Source organism: Capra hircus, chromosome 13 (assembly GCF_001704415.2).
Source record: "Capra hircus breed San Clemente chromosome 13, ASM170441v1, whole genome shotgun sequence".
In the NCBI taxonomy this organism is placed as follows: domain Eukaryota; kingdom Metazoa; phylum Chordata; class Mammalia; order Artiodactyla; family Bovidae; genus Capra; species Capra hircus.
This window is the reverse complement of record NC_030820.1, coordinates 78112362-78133557: the sequence shown is the minus strand read 5'-3', so window position 1 is coordinate 78133557 and position 21196 is coordinate 78112362. Positions and strand designations below refer to the sequence as shown.

Sequence of the window (21196 nt, the reverse complement as noted above, 5' to 3'; positions counted from 1 at the left end):
CAAGTCCCTCAAGCTTTATGTGGGCAAACCCCTCCATGAACTCGCTCTGCTCCCTCGGAGCCCCGCGGGTGGACGGAACATCACACACGCACCTTCCCTGTCTGATCGCTGAAAACCGGATCTACCCATCCAGTTCACTAGTTTTTATCGTGCCTGAGCTGTGCGCCAGCCGCTGCCAGGTGCTGGGTTTGTGGAGCGGAAGGGACAGATGCGGTCCCTGCCCGCGAGGGCGCACGTTCGCCAGGGGCGGGGCCAGCACGACCCGGGGCGGGGCCAGCACGACCCGGGGCGGGGCCAGCACGACCCGGGGCGGGGCCAGCACGACCCGGGGCGGGGCCAGCACGACCCGGGGCGGGGCCAGCACGACCCGGGGCGGGGCCAGCACGACGGGGGGTGTGGCCTCCTGAGGGGCTGGTGTGGGAGACGGTTCCCGGATGGGTGTGCCCCGCAGGTGGACGAGCTCTACGAGGGCTATAGTATCCAGTGCCGCTTGCGCGACGGCGCCTCCAACATGCAGCGAGCCTTCTCCCGGTGCCCGCCCAGCCGCGCCTCCCGAGAGAGCCTGCAGGAGCTGGGCCGCAGCCTGCAGGAGTGCGCCGAGGTGGGCGGCAGAGGGCCGGTTTGGGGGCTCCCTGGGCCCTGAGGCAGCCTCTCTGTCTGGCCCCGGGGGTGGGGGGGTCTCTGTCTGGCAGGGTCCGTGCGTGCCCCGTGGTCCATCCCAGGGCAGGCGGTGAGCTGCCTTCTGTGGGGCTTTGCAGGACATGTGGCTCATTGAGGGGGCCCTGGAGGTTCACCTGGGCGAGTTCCACGTCAAGATGAAAGGTGACAGGGCTGGGGTGGGGTGGGGGCAGTCTGGGTAGAGCCTCAGGCCTTCTCTGGGACCTGGGGCTTGTGCTGAGGGTGGGGGGTGATGGTCAGAATCCCAGGGTTCCAGGCTCAGCCCGGGTTTCCACTCCTGTGATTTGTGACCTCGGGCAAGTCCCGCCTGTTCTCTGAGTTGAAAGTGAGGGCCCAGGTCTGCCCCTTGTCATCGTGATGGCTTAGCTCACTGCCCGCCCGCCCCCAAAGCTGATGACCCCCAGTGTGGTGGGGGCCTCCCTGCTTGAGGGCCTGTGACCCACGGGGTAGGGACAGTGGACAGCGGAGAGATGAGCCGGTCTCTGTGTTCCAGGCTTGGTGGGCTACGCACGTCTTTGTCCTGGAGACCAGTACGAGGTACGCCTGCCCTCTGGGATCCGTCCTCAGGGCTCCCTGCCAGGCCTTTGGAAGTGGGATTTCTGGGAACCAGGGTCTCCGCTGAGTTCCTGTACCCGCCCCCCCGCAGTTGGCAGGGAGGGCCCCCAGGGGGTGGCAAGGGGGCGCGGCTGACCGCTCCTTTCTCGGGCCTGGCGCACAGGTGCTCCTGCGTCTGGGCCGCCAGCGCTGGAAGCTGCGGGGCCGCATCGAGTCGGACGACAGCCAGACCTGGGACGAGGAGGAGAAGGCCTTCATCCCCACCCTACACGAGAACTTCGAGATCAAGGTGGGTGGGGCCGGGGGCGGGGGCGGGCCGGGCCGGACGCGGGCGGGGAGCCGCGGGCGCGGTGCCCACACCCACCACTCTGCCCTCCCCCAGGTGACAGAGCTGCGCGGCCTGAGCTCGCTGGCGGTGGGCGCGGTGACCTGCGACATCACCGACTTCTTCACCACCCGGCCGCAGGTCATCGTGGTGGACATCACAGAGCTGGGCACCATCAAGCTGCAGCTGGAGGTGCTGTGGAAGTGAGTGCGGGCGGCCGCTTCCCCGATGCCCCTCCTGGAGGGGTGGGGGGTGGGCGGGGGTGGAGTGGGGTGGGGTGGGGTGGGGTGGGGGGAGGGGCTTAGGGAGAGGGGGTCGGCCCCAAACCCGCCCCCCCCAGGACCGCGGAGAGACCTCTCCGGCTCCCCCTGGTGGCCTGACCTCACCCCAGCATCCGCCCCGGGCGGCCCCGCCCTCAGGCTGCCCCCCCCGCCCCCGTCCCCCCCTGCGACAGGCAGGGGCCCAGACCTCTTTCTGCAGCCCTGTCCATGCCATGGCCTGCCCCGAGTTTAAATTTTCTTCTTTTTTTCACTTTTGAATTAGTGGCTATTAAAGACTGGGGCTCCCAGGACCCTTTATGGCAGCCTCCTGGGCTGGGTTCCCAGGAGAAGCCCACCTCCGCCCTCCTACACCCACCATCTCCTTACCGGCTGACCCCGGCGCCCACCAGGCACAGGGCTGAGCGGTCACCCTGCGGTCCACCTGGCCACCGCCCCGGATGGGGGACGCTCATGGGAAGCACCCCTGCCTAGTGTGGGGCTTTCCACTGAACATCCCATCCTGATGGTTTCCACAGGTTTTGGGTTTTGTTAGCAGAGATCCTTTTTTTTTTAATCCCCAAATGAAACCTTGTGTTTCGAGGAAATTCCCTTCTCCTGATTCCCCAGGGCAGGTAGGTGCTGCAGGAGCAAAGGGGCAGACACACCCTTCCTCTACTCGGGGGCCCATTCTGACCAGTTGGGGCCAGTCTGTCCTTTCTCCCTGGGGGTGAACTGGGTGGACTTGGAGGAGTGACACCCCTGCTTCGGTGCCTGCATTTGTCTAGTGGGGGTGAGCACACCATTCAAGCAGTCAGGGCAGGGGGTGGCCCTGCAGTGCCCTGCAACCCCAGGTCAGGAAGGTCCAAGGACCTGGGCGTCCCGCTGGCCCATAGCTGCCCTGGGCAGGCAGGACAGGCATCCACGGGTCCCTGGGCTGTGGGCCCTCATGGCTGGGCTGGGCTTTAGACGCTGTGAGGGGGGCCAGCGTGCAGACAGGCAAGCTGGTGTCCATGAGGCAGGGAGGGCTGACGCAGCCCTGGCAGCTCCAAGGACAGGCAAGGGCCTGGCTGGAGCGTCGCTTCCTGTGCTTCCCCCGTGGTCTGCAGCTCCCCCCGGGACTGTGATGGGAGCCCCTTGACCCTAGAGGAACCTGCGGGGGGCGGTGACGTGGTTTATGCGGAAGATAGCAGCTCTGAGTGTCCGCGGCTGCTCTGCTGAGCTTCTCAAAGGGCCTCCAAAGAGGGGTCATTCATCGGCTCCTCTGGCTAAGGACCCTCGGGGCAGTGGATATCTGAGATGTTTCCAGGAGGCTTCAGAGTGGGGACCTGGAGTCCCTCCACTGTGCCTGTCCCCCTCCCCCGCTCCCACACCGAGCCTCTGTCTCAAGTCCCCTGGTCCTGTCTGTCATCCGATGGCCTCTGGCCATCGATGACACCCTGGCCTCTGCTCTCCTCCAGCCCATTTGATACCGAGAGCTTCCTGGTGTCGCCCAGCCCCCCGGGCAAGTTCTCCATAGGGAGCAGAAAGGGCTCCTTATACAACTGGACACCCCCAAACACCCCCAGCTTCCGGGAGAGATACTACCTGGTGAGTGAGCCTCCCTGGGCAGGGATGTGGTGGGCAGGCTAAGGCTTGGGGGTTGGGGGATGACTCCCCAGGGGTCAGCACGTGGTCAGCAGTGCACCTCCAGCTGCAGCAAACTTTGGGCTCAGCCTCCCTTGTTTGGGGTGTTTCGGGGAACCTTTTCTTTTTCACTGCCTGCCCTCTGTTCTGTGGCCTCTGGACTTGGTTCTGGCCTTGACTGGTGTGGGGTTCTCCAGATGGTTCTACCACCCTGGCCACGGCCTTGGCCTCGTTTGTTTTGCACTTTGGAACGTGTTTCCAGTAGGTAATAGCTTGACTTTGTGTGCAGTGAGATACCTCTTTCCTGTGACCTCCAGGGGCCTGGGTCCCCTCCTTAGTGCCCCTAGTCACCTTCCTCTGTGGTCCTCCAGAGAGGCTCTAGGCTATCTGGGAGCAGATGCAGCCTCTCTAGCCTGCGTCCCTCAGCAGCCCTTGCCCTGGTGACGCCCTGGAGACCTTCTCTGTCATGTTGGTGCTGCGTATTTGGCTAAAAACCGCACGTTACTTAACAAGATACTGAGGTTCAGTTTTTGCTGTTACCAACAAGCGGGCAGTAAATAAGCTGGTACACACATCACCCTGTGTGTGTGGATGCCCCAGGGAGGGTCCAGGCGTGCGGAGCAGGACCACCCTGCCGCCCTCCTCTGGACCTTAGGTGGGGAAGGCAGCTTAAGATGAGCCAGGCAGCTTGTGCATTTAGAGGAAACTTGGTTGTCCGGGTGGGATGGTCCCAGCGTACTTTGATTATAGAGTCATCTATGGTCAGGAGCCTGGACTCTGAAGCCAGACGGCCTGGGCTCCAAATTCTATCTATCTCTGCGTTTCATCTGCTGTGTGACCTCGAGCAAGTCACTCAGCCCCTCTGGACTTCCATTTCTGTATCGGAGGAATGAAACCAACAGCCCTGTCCCGATGGGGCTTTGTGAGGGTTGAATAAATGACTTTGTAAATGAGGAGTGCTTACTGGAATGCCTGGCAATAACAGGCGGTGCTGTAGGAATGTCAGCCATTGGTCTGGGTGATGAGGGGGAGGGCACAGCAGAGGGGGTCATTAAAATGCCCGCACGTCCATCCTTCCTTGCGCGCACCTCGCTTCTCCAAGGGCAGAAGAGCACCACCCTCAGCGAGGTGTGGTGAAGGTTCACTGCGAGCTGACTTGGGCTGGGGCTGGAAAGGAGTGAGTGAGTGGGACAGGAGAGGTGCCAGGCTCTCACCAGCGCTTCCAGGTGCCAGGCACCTTGGTGGATCCCCGTCATCCCGCGGCTGTGGGTACACAGAGCAGACGTCTGAGGGCCGCCCTTGGGGGTCTCACTCTGATCCCCGGGGCAGCTGCTGAGGCCGGCCTGTCTGTCTGTCTCCAGTCTGTTGTGCAGCCGCGGGCACAGCAGGCCTTGCTGCTGGACAGGCCAAGGGCCCCCTCCGTCCTCAGCTGCCTGTCTGACGGCGACCTTCGGGGCCCCGGCCTGCGGAGCCGCAGTCAGGAACTGCCCGAGATGGACTCTTTTAGCTCCGAGGACCCCCGAGACACGGAGACCAGCACGTCAGCATCCACCTCGGATGTGGGCTTCCTGCCCTCGGCCATGGGCCCCAACACCTCCATTGAAGAGGAGGCCCAAGAGGAACCCCCACCCCTGGGCCTCCTGCCGGACATGCTGCACCTGGCAGAGGGCTCGTTTGTGGAGCAGCCGGGCTGGAGAGACCTGGGGGTGGGAACCCCCGACCTGTCACGGGGCTCCCCCTTCCACAACGAAGCGCTCCCGGGGAGCCAGGGAGGCCCCAACGAAGGAGACCCCGAGGACACGGAGGGTGGGCCTGGGCTGTCCCTCGAGAGGCCTCTGCAGGAGGTGCTGGACTTACTGAGGTCCGTGGACCCTGCCCCACCGCAGCTCCGGGAGCTGGAGTACCAGATCCTCGCCTTCAGGGAGCGGCTGAAGGTATGTGCACTCTCTGCGGGGGGCACGCCCTGCTTGTTGATGGTGCCGTGACTGGCAGTGGGACAGGGAGCCTGGCATGTTAGGGAAAAACTGAAATGAACTTTTGGCCCACACAGTACTTGGGTTTGGTGACTTTGCTGTTTGAAACAGTCCCCAAGGGCTGGGCTGAGATGCTGGCCAGTGTTCCTGATGCACCTTGTGGAGGAAATCTGTGTGTTGGATAAGCCTTGTTCAGCCTTGGCCTTGAGTTTAGTGTTGATGAGTCAGTGATATGTCTATATGAAATGAGGTGCCTTGAAGCAGACACAGGCATCCCAGGTGGCACAGTGGGAAAGAATCTGCCTGCCAGGAGACACAAGAGACGTGGGTTCCATCCCTGGGTCAGGAAGATTCCCTGGAGAAGGAAATGGCAGCCCACACCAGTATTCTTGCCTGGAAAACTCCATGGACAGAGGAATCTGGCAGGCCACAGCCCTTGGGGTTACAGAGTCAAAGACGAGCGAGCACACGCACACACACACACACACACACACAGACGCATAAAACAAGGTTCTGTATTGATGGGCGGATAAAAAGCGTTGACCCAAGGCTCATGGCCTCTGCATTTCCTGTGGGAGCAAAGACTGGTTCAGTTTCAAATCCCAGGGGTCACAGTGAGTTTATGCGCCGTAATTACTGTGAATAATGGGGGCCGTGTGCGCGTGTGCACTTGTGCATATATACACGTGCATACATTTTTTCCCCATCAAGCAAGGAAATATCTGCAAGTAGGCTTATTCTTGTCTTGCTGCTCAAGATTTTCTCCCTGGGATCAACCTTCAGGAGCCCAGTTCTGACTCGTGGGGTCTGAGTCAACCCCATGTACTCTGTGGGACTCAGCCACAGGGGAGCGGCCCCTGGGAGGCTTTGATGACTTGACCCTTCCCATCCCGCAGGCAGGGGCTGCCTCCAAACTCCTCCCCTTCCACGCTTCCCTGGGAGAGGAGACACCTGGAATCCAGAGGCTCACCTGGCGGCCTTTGGCCTGGGTTGTCGGCCTGACCCACGCCGTCTTTACATAGTAATTTACAATTAGTTGTCCATAGTTGAAAACTGGGCGGCTCCCCACAAAGTCGAGGTTTCTGTTTTTTCTTGGAAACGTTAACGGTCTGCCTCAGGCCCCACACCCTGGGTGGCAGGGCCCCTTGGGGAGGGCCCTGGGGATGTACCCCCTGGCCCGGGCACCCGTGGGGCCTGGCCATTGGTCCGTCCATCCGCCCGCAGCCCCGCAGAGCTCGCCGGGAGCACGCGTCCACTGAGAGCCTAGTGGAGTGCATCCTGGAAAGCTTCTCCTTCCTCAACGCCCACATCGCCCCCCACGAGCTGGCCCTTTCTGGGGGCTCCCAGGGCCTGCGGTGAGTTAGCCCCTCCCAGTGCTGACCGGGAGTCCAGCCTCGGGCCCAGCGGCCTGCCGGCCCCTCACCCCGTCGGCATCTCCCACGGACCCACTCTGCGTCTGTTTTATTACGGTCCTGGCCCTGCTGGCATGAGACCAACGGAGCAGACAAGGACACCTCAGCTGGCCTTGAGCTTTCACTCTGAGCAGTGGGCTTTCCTTTTAAATCTTATAAAATGGCACCGGCTCGCGCAGTGGAACCCAGACCTCTGCGGAGCGATCTCGCAGCCCCGCCCCCACGAGCACGGCGAGCACCCACAGCTCAGCAGCACGGAAGTACAGGAATGGGTTACATTTCTCCCCACCTCTTGGGACCCCACTGGGGGGCGGTGCCACGTCCACCCCCTCGGGGCTCGGGCTCAGCCCGTCATGAGCAGACACGGGGCCGGGCGTGCTGGTGTCTTACTCAACCCCCCGTGGCCCAAGCTTGGGGTTCCTGCCCCCACTTTCTGGACGAGTAAACTGAGGCTCCAGGAGGCAGACTTATCCAGAGTCCCAGAGCTAGGGATTCGTTTGAACCTCAGGCTTCTGCTGCCAATTGCACACGCTGGGAAGTGGGCGGGCGGGGGGCGGCCTTCCCAGCCCCTGCTCTGTGTGAGTTGTTGCTCCCATTTGCCGCGTCTCTGTTTCTTAGTTTTCTCCCCAGTTTAACTTCATCTCCCTGGGACCTGGAGTCGGTCCCCCTGATCAGAGCTCTCCAGGGAGGGAGGGTTTCCTCTGTCCTTGGAGGCAGCTGAATGCTAACGGACCAGTCACCCAGTTCTCACTTCCACTCAGAAAGGACAAGAGTCCACCTCCACCACCATCGCTGAGAGCATCGTCCAGGGAGCTCACAGTTGGTGCCCCAGAGCTGGACGTGCTGCTCACGGTTCACCTCCAGGTCTGCAAAGCGCTGCTGCAGGTGGGCGAGGACCTGGGGGTGGAGTGGGGTGGGGTGGAAGATTCAAGGTGGGAGGGGCAAATAGTCCTGTGGTCCTCAGGCAGCCCAGGCCATACACCGGAGGCAGTGGTGGTGACTCTTTAGGTGGCCGATGCTGGAGCTCCAATCCAAACTGGTTCAGAAGGAAATGATTTGGTTCACAGACTTGAAAGGCCCAGAGGTGGGCTTCAGGTCCAGCTGGATCCAGGGTTGCAAACAACATCACGATTGGGTCTCACCCTCTCTCGGCTCTGCTTGCCTGCGCTGGTTGGCTTCACGCTCTGGCAGGCTCCTGGCAGCTCCAGCCTGCATCCTGTCCTCTCAGCTGCTCTGGCGAGGAGGAATCCCCAGATGACAGTGCTACTGTGGGGATAGGAGGGACAGGGAAGGGGCAGGTGGGGGTCATGGGCATAGTAGCTGACCTCAGAGGGCATGTTCTGGGCTAACCTGGTGCACTGTGGGCTGCTTCCCAGAAACTGGGCTCCCCTAATCTGTCGAGGATGGTCCAGGAGTGCCTTCTGGAAGAAGCTGCGCAGCAGAAGCAGGTTCTAGAGACACTTTCTGTGCTTGAATCTGAGAAGGTCAGCAAAGCGATGTCCATTGAGGAGAGTAAGTACTTGCCATCCGGCTGTGTGAATGGCAGGAAGTGATAAGGATGAAAGCCCGTGGCAGGGTGGGGGGCTCCTCTCCCTTCCTGACACTCTACAGTCAACGGCACCCAAGGGACGTGAAGTGGGGGAGTGGCTGGCCTGGAACCAGATCCACACCATGGGGGTGGGAAGGGAGGCCAGCTAGCTTCGGTCAGCCGGGTGACCCTGGACAAACAAGTCGCTGCTCTGAGCCTCAGCTTCCCCATCTGTATAATGGGGAGGCCCCCGGGTAGGTGTCAGTGAAGGAATCCCCAGCACACATTCAAGGCACACACGGCTTGCTGCCCAACAGGGGCTGGGACCCCACCCACATGGGACCTGCCCTTGTCCGTCAGGGGAGACTGGGAGCAGCACAGTCCCGGGGGTGTCGTGGGGCTGGCGGGCGGTTACCGGATGAGGCTGCTCGTCTCTGCAGGTGACGCCTGCACGTGGGGCCAGGCCGTGACCCCCTCCCCAAGCCCTTGGGTCCCAGGGGCAGGGATCCCCCAGGCCTCTCATTGCTCACTCTTCCCCTGACGCCGGATGGCTTTCTGAGCCCAGCCTTTCAGTCCTCCCACAGGCCACGCGGAGGAGGGGCTGCCTGAAGCTCTGGAGGGGCTGCACGGGACCCGGTACCACCCTGTCCTGCCCGGGGACAGCGCTGCTGGACCAGCTCAAGAAGACGTTCCTGCACAGAGTCAGGGGGAAATACCCGGGACAGCTAGAGATAGGTAGCCCTCCCCACGCCTCCCCACGCCCCCCGGGAAACGCTGTGTGGAGCCCCCAGGGCCTGGAGCATCACCACCGCAGGCCTCCCTTCTGCCCCTTCTGTGCCCGCCTCCCCTGCAGATGCCCGCATGGCATCAAAGGGAGGCATCGCTCACTTGACCACATAGCACCTGCTCTTCCAGGGCGGGGAGGGGGGAAGCAGTGAACCCCGGGAGCGGCCTGTGTCCATGGGCTGGTGCAGCTTCTGGGGACCGGTTGATTGCATAGCTTCCACCAGAACCTTAGAGAAGGGCCCCCGGGGAAGGTAGGCAGGCCCCTATCTGCTCGACAGCAGCATCATGAGTCTTGGCTGGACTTTTCCCCGGAATGTGGAGCTGTAGCATCTTTGTGTTGACCACTGAAGGGTGGCAGGCATACTCCAGGCAGTGGCTCTGGACCTTAAGCAGTTCTAACCACCTGCCCTGCCTCTGGGATTCAGACTGAGGGGTCCCAGCTGGAGTGTGTCCCTCGTGGGAATGGGGGGTGCTCCAGAGATCCCATCCACGGGCCGTCACGGAGCCTCCAGACTGACCCGGCAGGGCTCCTGGGGCGTCGCCCAGGGGTCGAGACCCCCGTCTTCCCCCTCGCCCTCTCTGTGTCGCCAGCCTGTCGCAGGCTCCTGGAGCAGGTGGTCAGCTGCGGCGGGCTGCTGCCTGGAGCCGGGCTCCCCGAGGAACAGACCGTCACCTGGTTCCAGTTTCACAGCTACCTTCGGAGGCAGAGCGTCTCCGACCTGGAGAAGCACTTCGCCCAGCTCACCAAGGAAGGTAGGGGCTGGGGCGGCGGGCCGGCACCCTACAGGCAACACGGTAACGACGGGGGACGGCCCATCACGGAGCCCTCTGTCTCGGCTCTGCGAAGCCAGTTTTTCAGAATGCCTTTCCCCTCCAGCTGTTCTTTTGAGAACCTGATTTAATTACATTCCCTGTTCAGCCCACGTGGAAATGAGCTCCAAGGGCAGGAGGTTGTAGGAAGCACAGAGCAGAGGTCAGAAGTGGACAGGAGGGCATGCTGGGCTGGCCCGAGTCCCTGAAGTAGGGGCTGGCGTTGATTCATCTTCAGGGTATATTTGACCCCTAGCTAGAATGCCTTCCTGGAGATTCCAGGAGGCCCCTGCGGGACCGGTTTGGGGAGGGCCTCTGTGAGCACAAGGATGCATCCTGGGATTTGCTCCTCCATAGCTGATGTTCAGCCTGCAGCTGCCCGGACCGGCTGCAGTCAGAGGGCACCCCAGCCGCCCCCTTCTTGTCTCTTCCAGTAACGCTGGCGGAGGAGCTGCAGTGCAGGGCCCAGGCCAGGACAGTCAGGAAGCTGCAGGGGAAGCGGCTGGGCCAGCTCCAGCCCCTGCCACAGACACTGAGGGCCTGGGCGCTGCTCCAGCTGGATGGACCCCCCCGGGCGTGCAGAGCAGCCAGCGCCCGCCTGGCTGACGCGGCCAGAAACAAGAGCTTTCGGGAAAAGGTGAGTGTGGCAGGCAGTGGCCTCTGTGGGCATGTGAGCTGGGGGCAGGCGGGCTTCGTCTCGGAGAAACACTGATGGGGGTGCTGCACTCGCGAGATGCTCCCGACATGACCACGGTCTTGCGCGTGGCCATCCTCACCACGGGCGGCCCCAGCCCTGGGGTCAGGGCCGGGTTGCCAAGCCGTCATGACTGCACGCCCTACGCGTGCCAGCTCACCCAGCCCAGTGTTTCTACAGCCATGTTACCTAGTCGGTCGCTGAGACGTCACCTGCATGAACGTTCCTTTTTCAGAATTCTGACAGTCACCCTCATTTACTTTCGACTAACACGTGTGGCTGGCTGGTTCGTTGTGTTTGGTTTACTTGAAAAACCAAGAGACGGGACCCCTCCGCCTTTTAGGTTCCTGGCCCTGGGACTATTCTAGATTCAGGGGACCAGCCCACTGGGGTCGGAGAAGGGCAATCAATACTGGGCAACACTTACCACAGTCTCGGGCGCACCCAAGTGCCAGGCACATCCCCCACGCCCCCTCCCTGCCCCCGCCTGCTTCCTGTGAGCCCCTAAAGCAATATTGCAAAGGAGGCACCAGCTTTATTTTCCAGCTGGATGGACATGGCCTCGGTCATGTGACCGATGGGGCGGGGCCAGAGCTGTGACCGGAAAGGGTGATGAAGAGATGCTCTTCCTGCCGGCGGCCTCACCCAAGCTCCCTCACCCAAGCTCCCTCTGTGTTCAGTTCTGCTGTCCCCCGTGGACAGCGGGTCTCTCTGATGTAGCGTTTTCCCTAGATGGTAGTTTCAGAATGCATTTTGTAAACACTAGATGAGTTTTCAAAAAAATATGTATTTGGCCGCACTGGTCTTAGCTGTGGTCTGTGGCATCCAGTCCCGACGCGGGATGGAACCCAGGCTCCCCCGCACTGGGAGTGGAGTTGTAGCCCCTGGACCCCCAGGGAAGGCCTGAGACCAGTGCTTGCAGATGAACTGAGTACCACAGCCTCCAACTCCACGCGGGGTGCGCAGGCTGTGAGCACCCTGGAAGGCGGGCGGTGGGCAGCGCCACGGGTTATGCTCTCACCAGCCCCCCTTCACAGCTACATTATCTCCTAGGCTTTGCTCTTCTACACCAACGCCCTGACCGAAAATGATGCACAGCTCCAGCAAGCTGCGTGCGTGGCGCTAAGACATCTCCGGGTGAGTCTAACCTGCCCTTGCTGGTGATGGAGAGAAGCCTGGTTGTGATTAACACTGAAGTTAGTGCATTTCGAAATGATTCCACTGGGACCAAAAAAAAAAAAAATCACTGCAGTGGAAAAGCACCGGAAAGAGGTGGCTGTACAGAAATGGCCGTCAGCTCCGCCAGCAGCTCCGCGGGTGGAGGCCCCTCAGCAGTGGCCTGGGGTGCGTCTGCTCTGGCTCTGCGAGCAAGCAGGTGGCCCCAAGAGGCTCACTTCTGTGCTCTTGGATTATATGGTTTAATAGCCTCAATTTAAGATTTCCTAAAAGCGCGATAAGCTCATTGTAGAAAAACAGTGTAGAGCTTCTCTGGTGGCTCAGGAGCAAAGAATCCACCTGCTAATGCAGGAGACATGGGGTTCGATCCCTGGTTCGGGAAGATCCCACATACCTCAGAGCAAGCAATTCTGTGCGCCGCAACTATTGAGGCTGTGCTCTAGAGCCCTGGACCCCCACCAGCGAGCCCACGTGCTCCAGAGCCCAGACTCTGCAACAAGTCACTGCAGCGAGAGGCCCGGCACCACAGCCAGAGCGGCCCCGGCTCATCACAAGTGAAAGGCCTGTGCAGCAGTGAAGACCCAACGCAGCCAAAAATAAACGGAAAAAAGTGTAAAATGCAGAAACGCAAAAGTGTTTTTGGCCACACCTTGAGGCAAGTGGGATTTTAGTTCCCCAACCAGGATTCAAACCAGTGTCCCCTGAAGTGGAAGTGTGGAGCCCTGACCACTGATCCACCAGGGAATTCCCCCAAAGTTATCCCTCTCTGTGCATAAAGCTTTTAAATTTTATATGGAGTTCTGAATTACTTCCTTACGCTAGACAGTGCTCAGTGTTATCCCAGGGCCAGAAAATATGAATTAAAAACAATAACATGTTTGGTTGCCCTGGGTCTCTGTGGCTGTGCCCGGGCTTTCTCTCTTTGTGATAAGCGTGGGCTTCTCGTCGTGGGGGGCTTGTCTTCTCACGGAGCAAAGGCTGTAGGCACACGAGCTCCAGCTGTCGCAGCATGCGGGCTCAGTGGCTGTGGCCCACGGGGTGAGCTGCTCCACAGCACGTGGGATCCTCCAGGACCAGGAATTGAACCTGTGTCCTCTGCATTGACAGGTGGAGTCTTCTTATCCAGTGAACCACCAGGGAAGCCCCTAAATGCTTTTGAGACTCTTGAGACAACACACTCCTTTACACTCAGTTGTGTAAAGATGCAGATACGAGGGGGTGCTGGTTTTACTCCTATTTGCGTTTGTAACTCTTATTTTAAAAAACTCATTGTCATTTTGCTAGATGAAAAATGGTCCGATACAGACTAAATTCTTTCTGGAAGGAACCGACAGGAAATTCTATGAGGTCCATCTGGTTATGATCAAATACCCAGGGAGTGACCAGGTGCCCACTAGAGGGGGCTAGCCTGCACTCCGGTCCTTGGGGCTGGAGGTCAGCGGGTGGGCAGCCGTGCCTGGACCAGGACACTGGTTACTCCTCTCCTGGTCTGACCTGGAGGGTGGGGTTGGGCGAAGCAGAGGAGGTAGAAAGGTCCAGAAGAAAGCAAGCCTTATTCCAACGTGGGCCTTTCAGAATGTGTCAGGGTGGAAAAGATGACGTTTGCCAATGGCACTTCAGTAAGCCTGAGGCCTCGTGAGAAGCATGGAAGCGTTTGGAGAAGGAAGGGGCTGAGATCGCAGAGACCACGCTAGGGCTGGTTGTGCAGGGGTTTATGAAAGCAGACACCTGTTCCTTAAAATGTCCCCTGAGGGGCCTGCTTTCCCCCAACCTCGAACAGGGCGTGGAAAGCATCGATCAGATCGCCAGCCTGTGCCAGTCTGACGTGGAGGCCGTGCGTGTGGCCGCCCGGGAAACCACGCTGTCATTTGGTGAGGTCCAGCGTGCCGCGCTCCCGAATGTGGGCAGGGGCTGGGAGGTGCCAGGGTCCATGGAGAGGTTGTGCTGGGGAGGCCATGGTCAGCTCCCCAAAGACACAAACCCGCACGCAGGACAGGCACCGCCAGCGACCCGCTTCACCACGCTGGGCCGGGGCAAGTTTCCTTTACGGTTGAGGTGGCAAGAGGCGCTCTGTTAACCTCTCAACCTGCCCCGTTTATGATCCGTGGGGATGAAGGCCAGATGTAAGGTGGGACTAAGGTTCGGCAGACTATGCTGGACACAGGGCCGGGTCATAGGGTCCACCGGCCCCAGAGGCCCGGGCGTCTGGAAGCACTGAGGCCACTGTGGCCCACCAGAGTAGATGAGAGCAAGGCGGAGAGGCAGTCCACTGACAGACGACCTTGATATTTCAGGGGAGAAAGGCCGCTTGGCTTTTGAGAAGATGGACAGACTCTGCTCAGAACAGAGAGATGTGGCCTTTGGCCAGGAGGCAGATGTTGAAATCACAATCTTTTAAAAAGTCTCGGCTGATGGGCTCACATCCGGCGTCCTTGTCTGTGCTGCAGCCTGGCCCCAACACAGGGAGGGTCTTGGGAGGGTGTGGCTGGGGGCAGGCTGAGCGCTCCCCGAGAAGCACCAACTGGCCGAGCTGCTTCCTAAACATCCAGGCCAGTTACGAAGCCCCGGGGCGTACGTGGGACTTCCGTCCCGGGGCAGAGCAAGCACGGCACTTTTGAGGGCTGTGCTCCGGTCTGCCTTTGGCTTTGAGCATCTGCCCGACTTTCTGCAGGTTGCAGAGGCAGGTCAGTGATGGCTGGTCCTGCTACCGGGAGGCCGAGGCTGGGAGTCAGCAGGGCAGCCGGCTCGGCACTATCTGGTTCCCTCAAGCCTGGGACTGAGGTGGCGAGCAGGCCAGCTGACCCTGCTGAGGAGGCAGTGTGGGTCGGGGGGCACGCGGGAGGGCCCAGCCAGGGTGTCCACTGTTCACTTCAGCCCGACACGCAACCCAGACGCCCGTGGAGCTGGGCGGCGGCCTGCCAACCATGGACCTTGATCTCTCTGTGGTTGTATGACACGAGGAAACAAGGACAGGGCCTCAGCCGAGAAGCTGAGTGTTCTTTGCTTGGACCTTCGCCAGTCAGAACAGAGGGGCCTCCCTGATGGCTCGTCGGTAATCAATCTGCCTGCACTGCGGGAGACTCAGGGTTCGATTCCTGGGTCGGGAACATCCCCAGGAGGAGGAAATGGCAACCGCACTCCAGCGTTCTTGCCTGGAGAATTCCATGGACAGAGGAGCCTGGCGGGCTGCCTAAGCACAATGAAGCACAAATCAAAATGGAATTTTGAAGCGAGCCACTTAGGGCTTATTAAATAAACTGCTTCAGAGGCCATGCGCTGGTCTGAAGAAAGATTTCACTGAACATCATGTTTAGAGAGAAAATTAGTTTCCTATTTAAGTCTTAAGAAAACCCCAGAGTGTCCTGGGATGTTTCTGGGTTAATACAGAGGCACCCGGGTTCTGGATGTGGAGTCCAGTGGAATTGGAAAGCTCTGTAATTTAAATGTGCTCATTTACATTTCATGTATATATCTTGTGCTTTTGTGGTTTCATTCAGTATTTATTGCCTTGCTGATACGTTTTCTGAAATTTCAATAAAAATAACTTTTTACTGGTGTTTCACTCTATCTGAGACACACGGAAGGCAGTGGTGGTTTTCTCAAATATCCTGAAGGAAGAAGCCACCCTCAGGCCCCGCCCCATTCCCCAGGGCCCTTTCCAGTGTGACTCTGAAGTGGCTTCTCCCATAGACATGGCGGCAGCGGAGGGTGGTCTTGGGGCAGGGCGCCCCTTGGAGTCTCCCCAGGCACCCGAGTCCTCTCTCCTTAGACACCAGGAGGCCACCCTTCTCTGGCCCTGGGCCCTGTCTAATTTCTGCTCAAGGTTACAAATTTTTTTTTTCACACTGGCATCCCACCTCCTCATGAAAGCTCAGCTGCCTTTTTCTGTGTCTGAGACGACACTGACAGTTTTGGAGTCGGAGGTGATGGCGGGTGAGGGAGGCACCACCTTCTGGGTCCCCACTGTCCTTGCTGGGCGCTCGGGGGCCCCGTGACCACAGGCTGTCTTCCTTTCTGGGTTCCACGGATCTCAATGGGAGGCCACAGCACCCGCAGTTTACTCAGCAGCCAGCTTTGAAACAACCATAAAACCTTAAAGGATGTTAGGGGAATTCTCTGTACTATTTCCTCAACATTTTGCAAATCTGAAATTATTCCAGAATAAGAAGTTAAAAGAAAAGAAATCACCTTAGGGGAGAGTCCCATTTGATTTCAGACTACACTACATGAATCCATTCACTATTACAGCTCCATCAGTTCCACATCAAATGTGGCTTGGGAAAGGGGCTGAGAGGTGGTCCCCTGGCGAGGGGACATGTTTGTCAAGTCTGAGCAGTTCTTCAAACAACTTGTATAAACTTGTCAAGTTATTCAAGGGCGCTAATACACTGAAATGGTGAGTTTTGTTACCGTTACTGAGGGATAAGAATAAGAAGAGGCCCTGACGCTCCGAGTAAACACACCAGGTGGGGAACGTTCTCGCAGGCCAAAGACACCCATGACCCTAGGAGGCTGTCGTAATCCTCAGATGTGGAAAAGCTGCAGCCCCTCCTGAACGACAACATCTGCTTCACAGCAGCAGGCATGGAAAGAGACATGAGCTGCCCAGCCTGGTTTCGGCCCCGGTTTAAGCAAAGAAACGGGAAGCACCCCAAATCCATGTTCTTTAGAAAAAAAGACTTTTATTGTTGCAACTGAAATGCAAACCATCATTTATATGGCAAGTTGGAAAACTGTACAGTTTGACAGTTCTGTGAGGTCACAGAAGACCCTGAGACGCGCCCCCCCATCATGCATCCACGTATACACACACCTGGAAAGGTATTATACCAAAACACCTGGCTGTTTTTATTTTTGTAAAAATGGTTTATTCTATGGCCACTGTAAAAAATAATGACCTGACGAGTAAATATTGGCTTAAGGCATATAGCAGAGCAGCTCACTACTTCTCTAACATACGTGTGACAGGACGCAGAGCCATCTGTTTTCCAAGGATAGGAGGTTAAACCAGTATATCCACTTTGAAATGCTACTAAATATACACACCCAAACTACTACATACACATACAGGACTTAACAGAACCGACGGACAAGCCCAACTCAAACACGCTTGCAGCCTGGCCCCCAGCCTCAGCGCACCTCACCAGGGCCTGCGGGCAACACCGCAGATGCTCCCCCCCCGAAACTTATGCAGAGCTTCTAACACGTGAAAGGCAAAAATGTGAAAATGCTGGCAAAAGAGCAGCTCGTGAGCCACAGCTGCCTTTTATTTTTTCTTGATAAAAAAAGCCACTGAATGTGGAGGTCATAGGTTCCCCCCCACGCAGGCGGAGTCCTGAGCACCATCAGTCCCCAGAGTTCGAGGTGGGGGCAGATGCCCCGTGCAGCAAGGCACCCGGACCTAGAGGGCCCCAGGCTGACTTGAAGGGACTGTTGTCCAGGCTGTTTCAGGAAGGGCAGTTTCCGACAGTTGCCGTGGTTCCAAATCACGGTCCGCTCAAGGCAAGTATGAACTTGGGCGCAGTGGAGGCTGATCCGAAAGGTGCATGTGTGGGGGGGTGGGTGGGAGGGAGGACCCTGATTCTCTACATGTCCAGCGTGCAGGTGTGACCATGGCTCCCCATACCCTTGGAATGTCTGAACTGCAGTGGACCCAGCTGGAGCAGGACAGGCTGGGCCTCACCAGGAAGTCACCAGAGTGTTGTGCCAGGAATTAGGCAACTATCTGTTACTGGAAAACGTCATTCCACTGCTGAATGGCGACTATTTCAGCAACAGTCTTAGGAACCACAGACATGTAACGATCAGACCGTGCAAAGGGAAACTGGACTTATACATGGGGCACGCTAGTCAGCAGAGCGCTAAGTATTCCAAGCACGTCGTATCTGATGGGGACACAGGAAGACGGGACATGCATCTTAATACACACAGGGGGAGGGGTGGCTGAGGTCAAGGTTGAGCAGGTAACTGGGGAGGTGAGGAACTGGGACAAAGGAACCTCATACCATGTCTTAAATAGCCAAGTGTCCATTATACATTATCCCCTTGCTCTATGAACACATGCAGACTCCTTCTCGAGCGCGCCGCATCGCGACACAACGACAGCTCCCAGCCATCCTCCTACTGGGCACTGGTCTACGTGGAGGCTTGCGGCAAAGTCTTCCGTTCCCAGCCCGACCTGAGGGTTTACTGCTGTACTTTTGGATAAAGCCCTTGGTGCAAGGCTGACATCCAAAACCTTGAACATGTTACTGGTTTAAGAAGATGCCAGTGCACTGTGGATGTCTTCGGGGGAAACAATGTGAAAATAAATATGGAGTGGAGAGAGGCTCACTACGGGCAGTCTCCCAGGAGGGCGGCGGGAAGGACTGTGTGCCGCCCGCGGTGGGCCCCCACGTGAGGCTCGTCCCGCTGCCCACCCAGGCTGCCCTGCCCCGTGCCACGGGCACAGCGCCCTCCTGTGCCCTCCTCAGAACTGGGCCGTGGGTGTGGTCCTCCAAGCAGGGGAGGGGGAGGAAGGGGAGATGGTGCAGCTGAGGCCAAGCGCCCAGGAGGGCCGCTTCAGTGCAGACCCGCGGCTCGCGGGCGGCTGCGGCCTTGCCTATAGCCTCACCCATGGCGGCTGCCCGCCAGGCGGACGAGGCTGGCACTGGGTCAGGCTGTGTGTCGCTGCTGAACAGGAACTGAAAAGAAACCAAGCATTTCCAGAAGAGCCCAGCGCTGCAGAGCTGCAGACGCATGCACACCCTGGCTGCCCCCGCCTCCCATGAACAGTTTGATTTTTCACAGGAGCTCTGCCTTCCCCAAAATCACCTCCAAACAAATAATTGTTTGCATGCTGCTAAACCACTGGATGCAAAGACGGTTGCTTAGAAAAGAGGTAAAATGTGAAAAATCAATAAAGAACGAATCATCTTGGGAGGTGATTTCCGTGACTGGAGGTTTGAGGCTCCTCCTTGACCTTTTCCTTAACTTGAACAGTGACGCATTCCAACTGGGGGGATTTCTGGTGAAACAGGATTCCTATTCTGAGCCGAGCAGTACCTGCTCCATCTGGGTCTCGAGGCCTGGGTGGAGGACCGGCGGCCGCCCTGTGGTGACCTCTGGCCCCAGGGGACCCTGAGTGGGGAGCCGCGAGGGGAGGGCTGTGTGGGGAAACGGAGGCGGGACACCCTGAGCAGAAGCAGAAGCCAGGTTCTGATGTCTAGAGACGGCCTTCGCTGCTCTCCTTCTCCCAGTGGGGGAAGCCCGCAGCAGGGGCTGTGCTCAAGCCAGACGGGGTCCGACTCTCAACCCTCTTCGCCAAGGAAGTTTACATTCGTACATGTGTGGGAGTCTTTCCCTGGGAAATCAAATAAAAACTGTATCTGGTGAGGCCACCTAAGGGCACAAGGCAGTTTCATAGGTGCCTGGTCTTTTCTCCCCCCAACCCCAGAAATAACAAAAAGCTTCTTTTTATAAAGGTTAAAAACAACAATGTGTTGTAATTCTATTTTTTTTTTTTTCCAAAAACGAACAAAAAAAAGGAAGAGAGAGAGAGAGAGAGACGTATTTGGCATTTCCTCTACTTACTCCTGAATAGGTTAAGGCCCTGAGATCAGACTCCTCCACTCCTGGGGCCTCAGCGCCTCCAGTCCCCAGTGCGCCAATCCCCAGTCCTCTCCCGTTAGCCCTCACAGTTCTAGACTCTGAAAACCTCTGGCCTGCTTCTTCCGGACGGGCTCAGGGCCTCCCCGGCACTGAGCGCCGCCACCGGGCGAAGGCCAGGCTTTCTGCAGGCGGTCTGGCCAGCACGTCCGTCAGTGGAAACAGACCCTGTAGCAGAGGTACGCGCCGGCCGTGAGGACCGTGGCCACACACACGTTGACCAGGAAGGGCTTCCAGTGGCTCAGCGGCTGGTCTCGCTCCTCTGCAGGCGGCGACGGCTCCCCCTGCGCAGGGTCTGCGCCCATGACCCGCCTTCTGACTTCAGTGTCTTGACTCGCGCTGAGAAGTAAGGGGGCAGAGAAGGGTTACTCACCCGGGAAGACAACGGCAAGGATGCTATTATCACGGGAGGAACTGTAGGGAAGGGAGGCCCCTGGAAACGGCCTGACAACGCAGACACTGGCTGGAAGACTGCCTGTCACCACCTCCTTGCCAGGGCCTGACTGCAGGGCCAGGGCAGGGGTCCGGGGCGAGGCCTGGGTGCGTACGGGCTCCCCCCGGTGCAGATACTCAGGAGTTTGGCCTGCTCCATGGTCTCCTGGCACCCTCTGGCTTTCAGTGCCCAGATCCACGCTTCCCTGCTCCTCACTTTCACCCATGGAATGTGGAGGGCACCTCGCCCCACGGTCTTCATGAATGAAGAAACAGGACACGTGACCCTGACGTGGCACAAGCCGCGGGCCCCCTCCGTCTCTCGCCTGTGGCCTGTGAAGAGCCCTCAGAGGGAGCACACCGTCCACCCTCAAATATCAGCGGAGGCCCCGGAAGCTGGGCACAGCCTCCCGCACTCGGGCTCTGCTCTGGGAGGCTCCCCCGGACAAGCGTCTCTAGAGCCCCAGAATGAGAGGTGCACAAAAGGCCCTGGGAGTGGGTTCATGGGCCGGGACTCAGGTCTGGAACCAGCATTTGGCAAAGTAACCAGGGAAGATCTGGATGGTACGCTTAGCCAGAGGGCCTGGCGGGGCACACACCGCGTGCAACCTGCTCACTCCTGCATTGACGTTCCCAAGCCTGGCCACAAGAATACACCCTGATCCCGCCTTTCAACAGCTGCAGAGCATTCAGCACAGGGGGAAAGCCCTCCCGATGCGCTCCCTGGATACACCATCAACCCACCTCTAGTTTCTCACCACTACAGGCCCTGCATACACAATCGACCCACCTCTAGTTTTTCACCATTACAGGCCCTGGATACACAATCGACCCACCTCTAGTTTGTCACCATTACAGGCCCTGGATACACAATCAACCCACCTCTAGTTTTTCACCGTTACAGGTGATGCCACCATGAACACCTCTGCCTACACACCTCTGCACTCCACACGCCTGCTGAGGACGGCTGCAGGCTGAATCGCAAGGTGCAGACAAATGTGAGGGCAGAGTGGGCGCTAATCTTCAGCTGCCCTCTGAAACAGGAGGCACTGAGGGCACTGCTTCCACGAGCTCAGGCTGATTCCTGTCCACCCTTCAAGCTCCGGCACAACGTCACCACCTGCAGGCGGCCCTCCCTGACCTCCCAGGAAAGGCTGGGTGGCTCTTCTCTAAGGCTGACCGCCTCAGCATGCGCCTCCATCACAGTCCCATCCATGAGGCCCCCACCACAACCTACTGTGCCCTTCCCAACAAGATGGTCCAGAACACAGATAGGGGGCCCTGCTCTAATTATCTC

The 21196-nt window shown here is 58.8% G+C and overlaps 2 protein-coding genes across 6 annotated transcripts in view; one reads left to right on the top strand and one right to left on the bottom strand.

The window, feature by feature from the left end:
• The window catches only part of FAM65C (family with sequence similarity 65 member C), a 73424-nt gene extending 58053 nt beyond the window's left edge, over positions 1-15371 (top strand). For 3 of the 4 annotated variants that reach the window (XM_018058024.1, XM_018058023.1, XM_018058026.1), the window contains exons 7-22: positions 452-601; positions 759-822; positions 1172-1215; positions 1397-1522; positions 1616-1761; positions 3276-3405; positions 4803-5375; positions 6639-6769; positions 7588-7711; positions 8203-8338; positions 8928-9089; positions 9732-9893; positions 10385-10587; positions 11698-11781; positions 13601-13691; positions 14115-15371. In XM_018058024.1, the coding sequence (XP_017913513.1) occupies positions 452-601; positions 759-822; positions 1172-1215; positions 1397-1522; positions 1616-1761; positions 3276-3405; positions 4803-5375; positions 6639-6769; positions 7588-7711; positions 8203-8338; positions 8928-9089; positions 9732-9893; positions 10385-10587; positions 11698-11781; positions 13601-13691; positions 14115-14218 (2430 nt within the window). In that variant the 3' untranslated portion in view covers positions 14219-15371. Of the gene's footprint in view, positions 1-451; positions 602-758; positions 823-1171; positions 1216-1396; positions 1523-1615; positions 1762-3275; positions 3406-4802; positions 5376-6638; positions 6770-7587; positions 7712-8202; positions 8339-8927; positions 9634-9731; positions 9894-10384; positions 10588-11697; positions 11782-13600; positions 13692-14114 lie in introns of those variants that run through there. The other variant, XM_018058027.1, reaches the window with a different exon arrangement.
• PTPN1 (protein tyrosine phosphatase, non-receptor type 1) overlaps positions 16483-21196 on the bottom strand; it is a 64599-nt gene continuing 59885 nt past the window's right edge. For both annotated transcript variants that reach the window (XM_018058021.1, XM_018058022.1), the window contains exon 9: positions 16483-19806. In XM_018058021.1, coding sequence (XP_017913510.1) covers positions 19620-19806 — 187 coding nt within the window. In that variant the 3' untranslated portion in view covers positions 16483-19619. The remainder of the gene's footprint in view (positions 19807-21196) is intronic.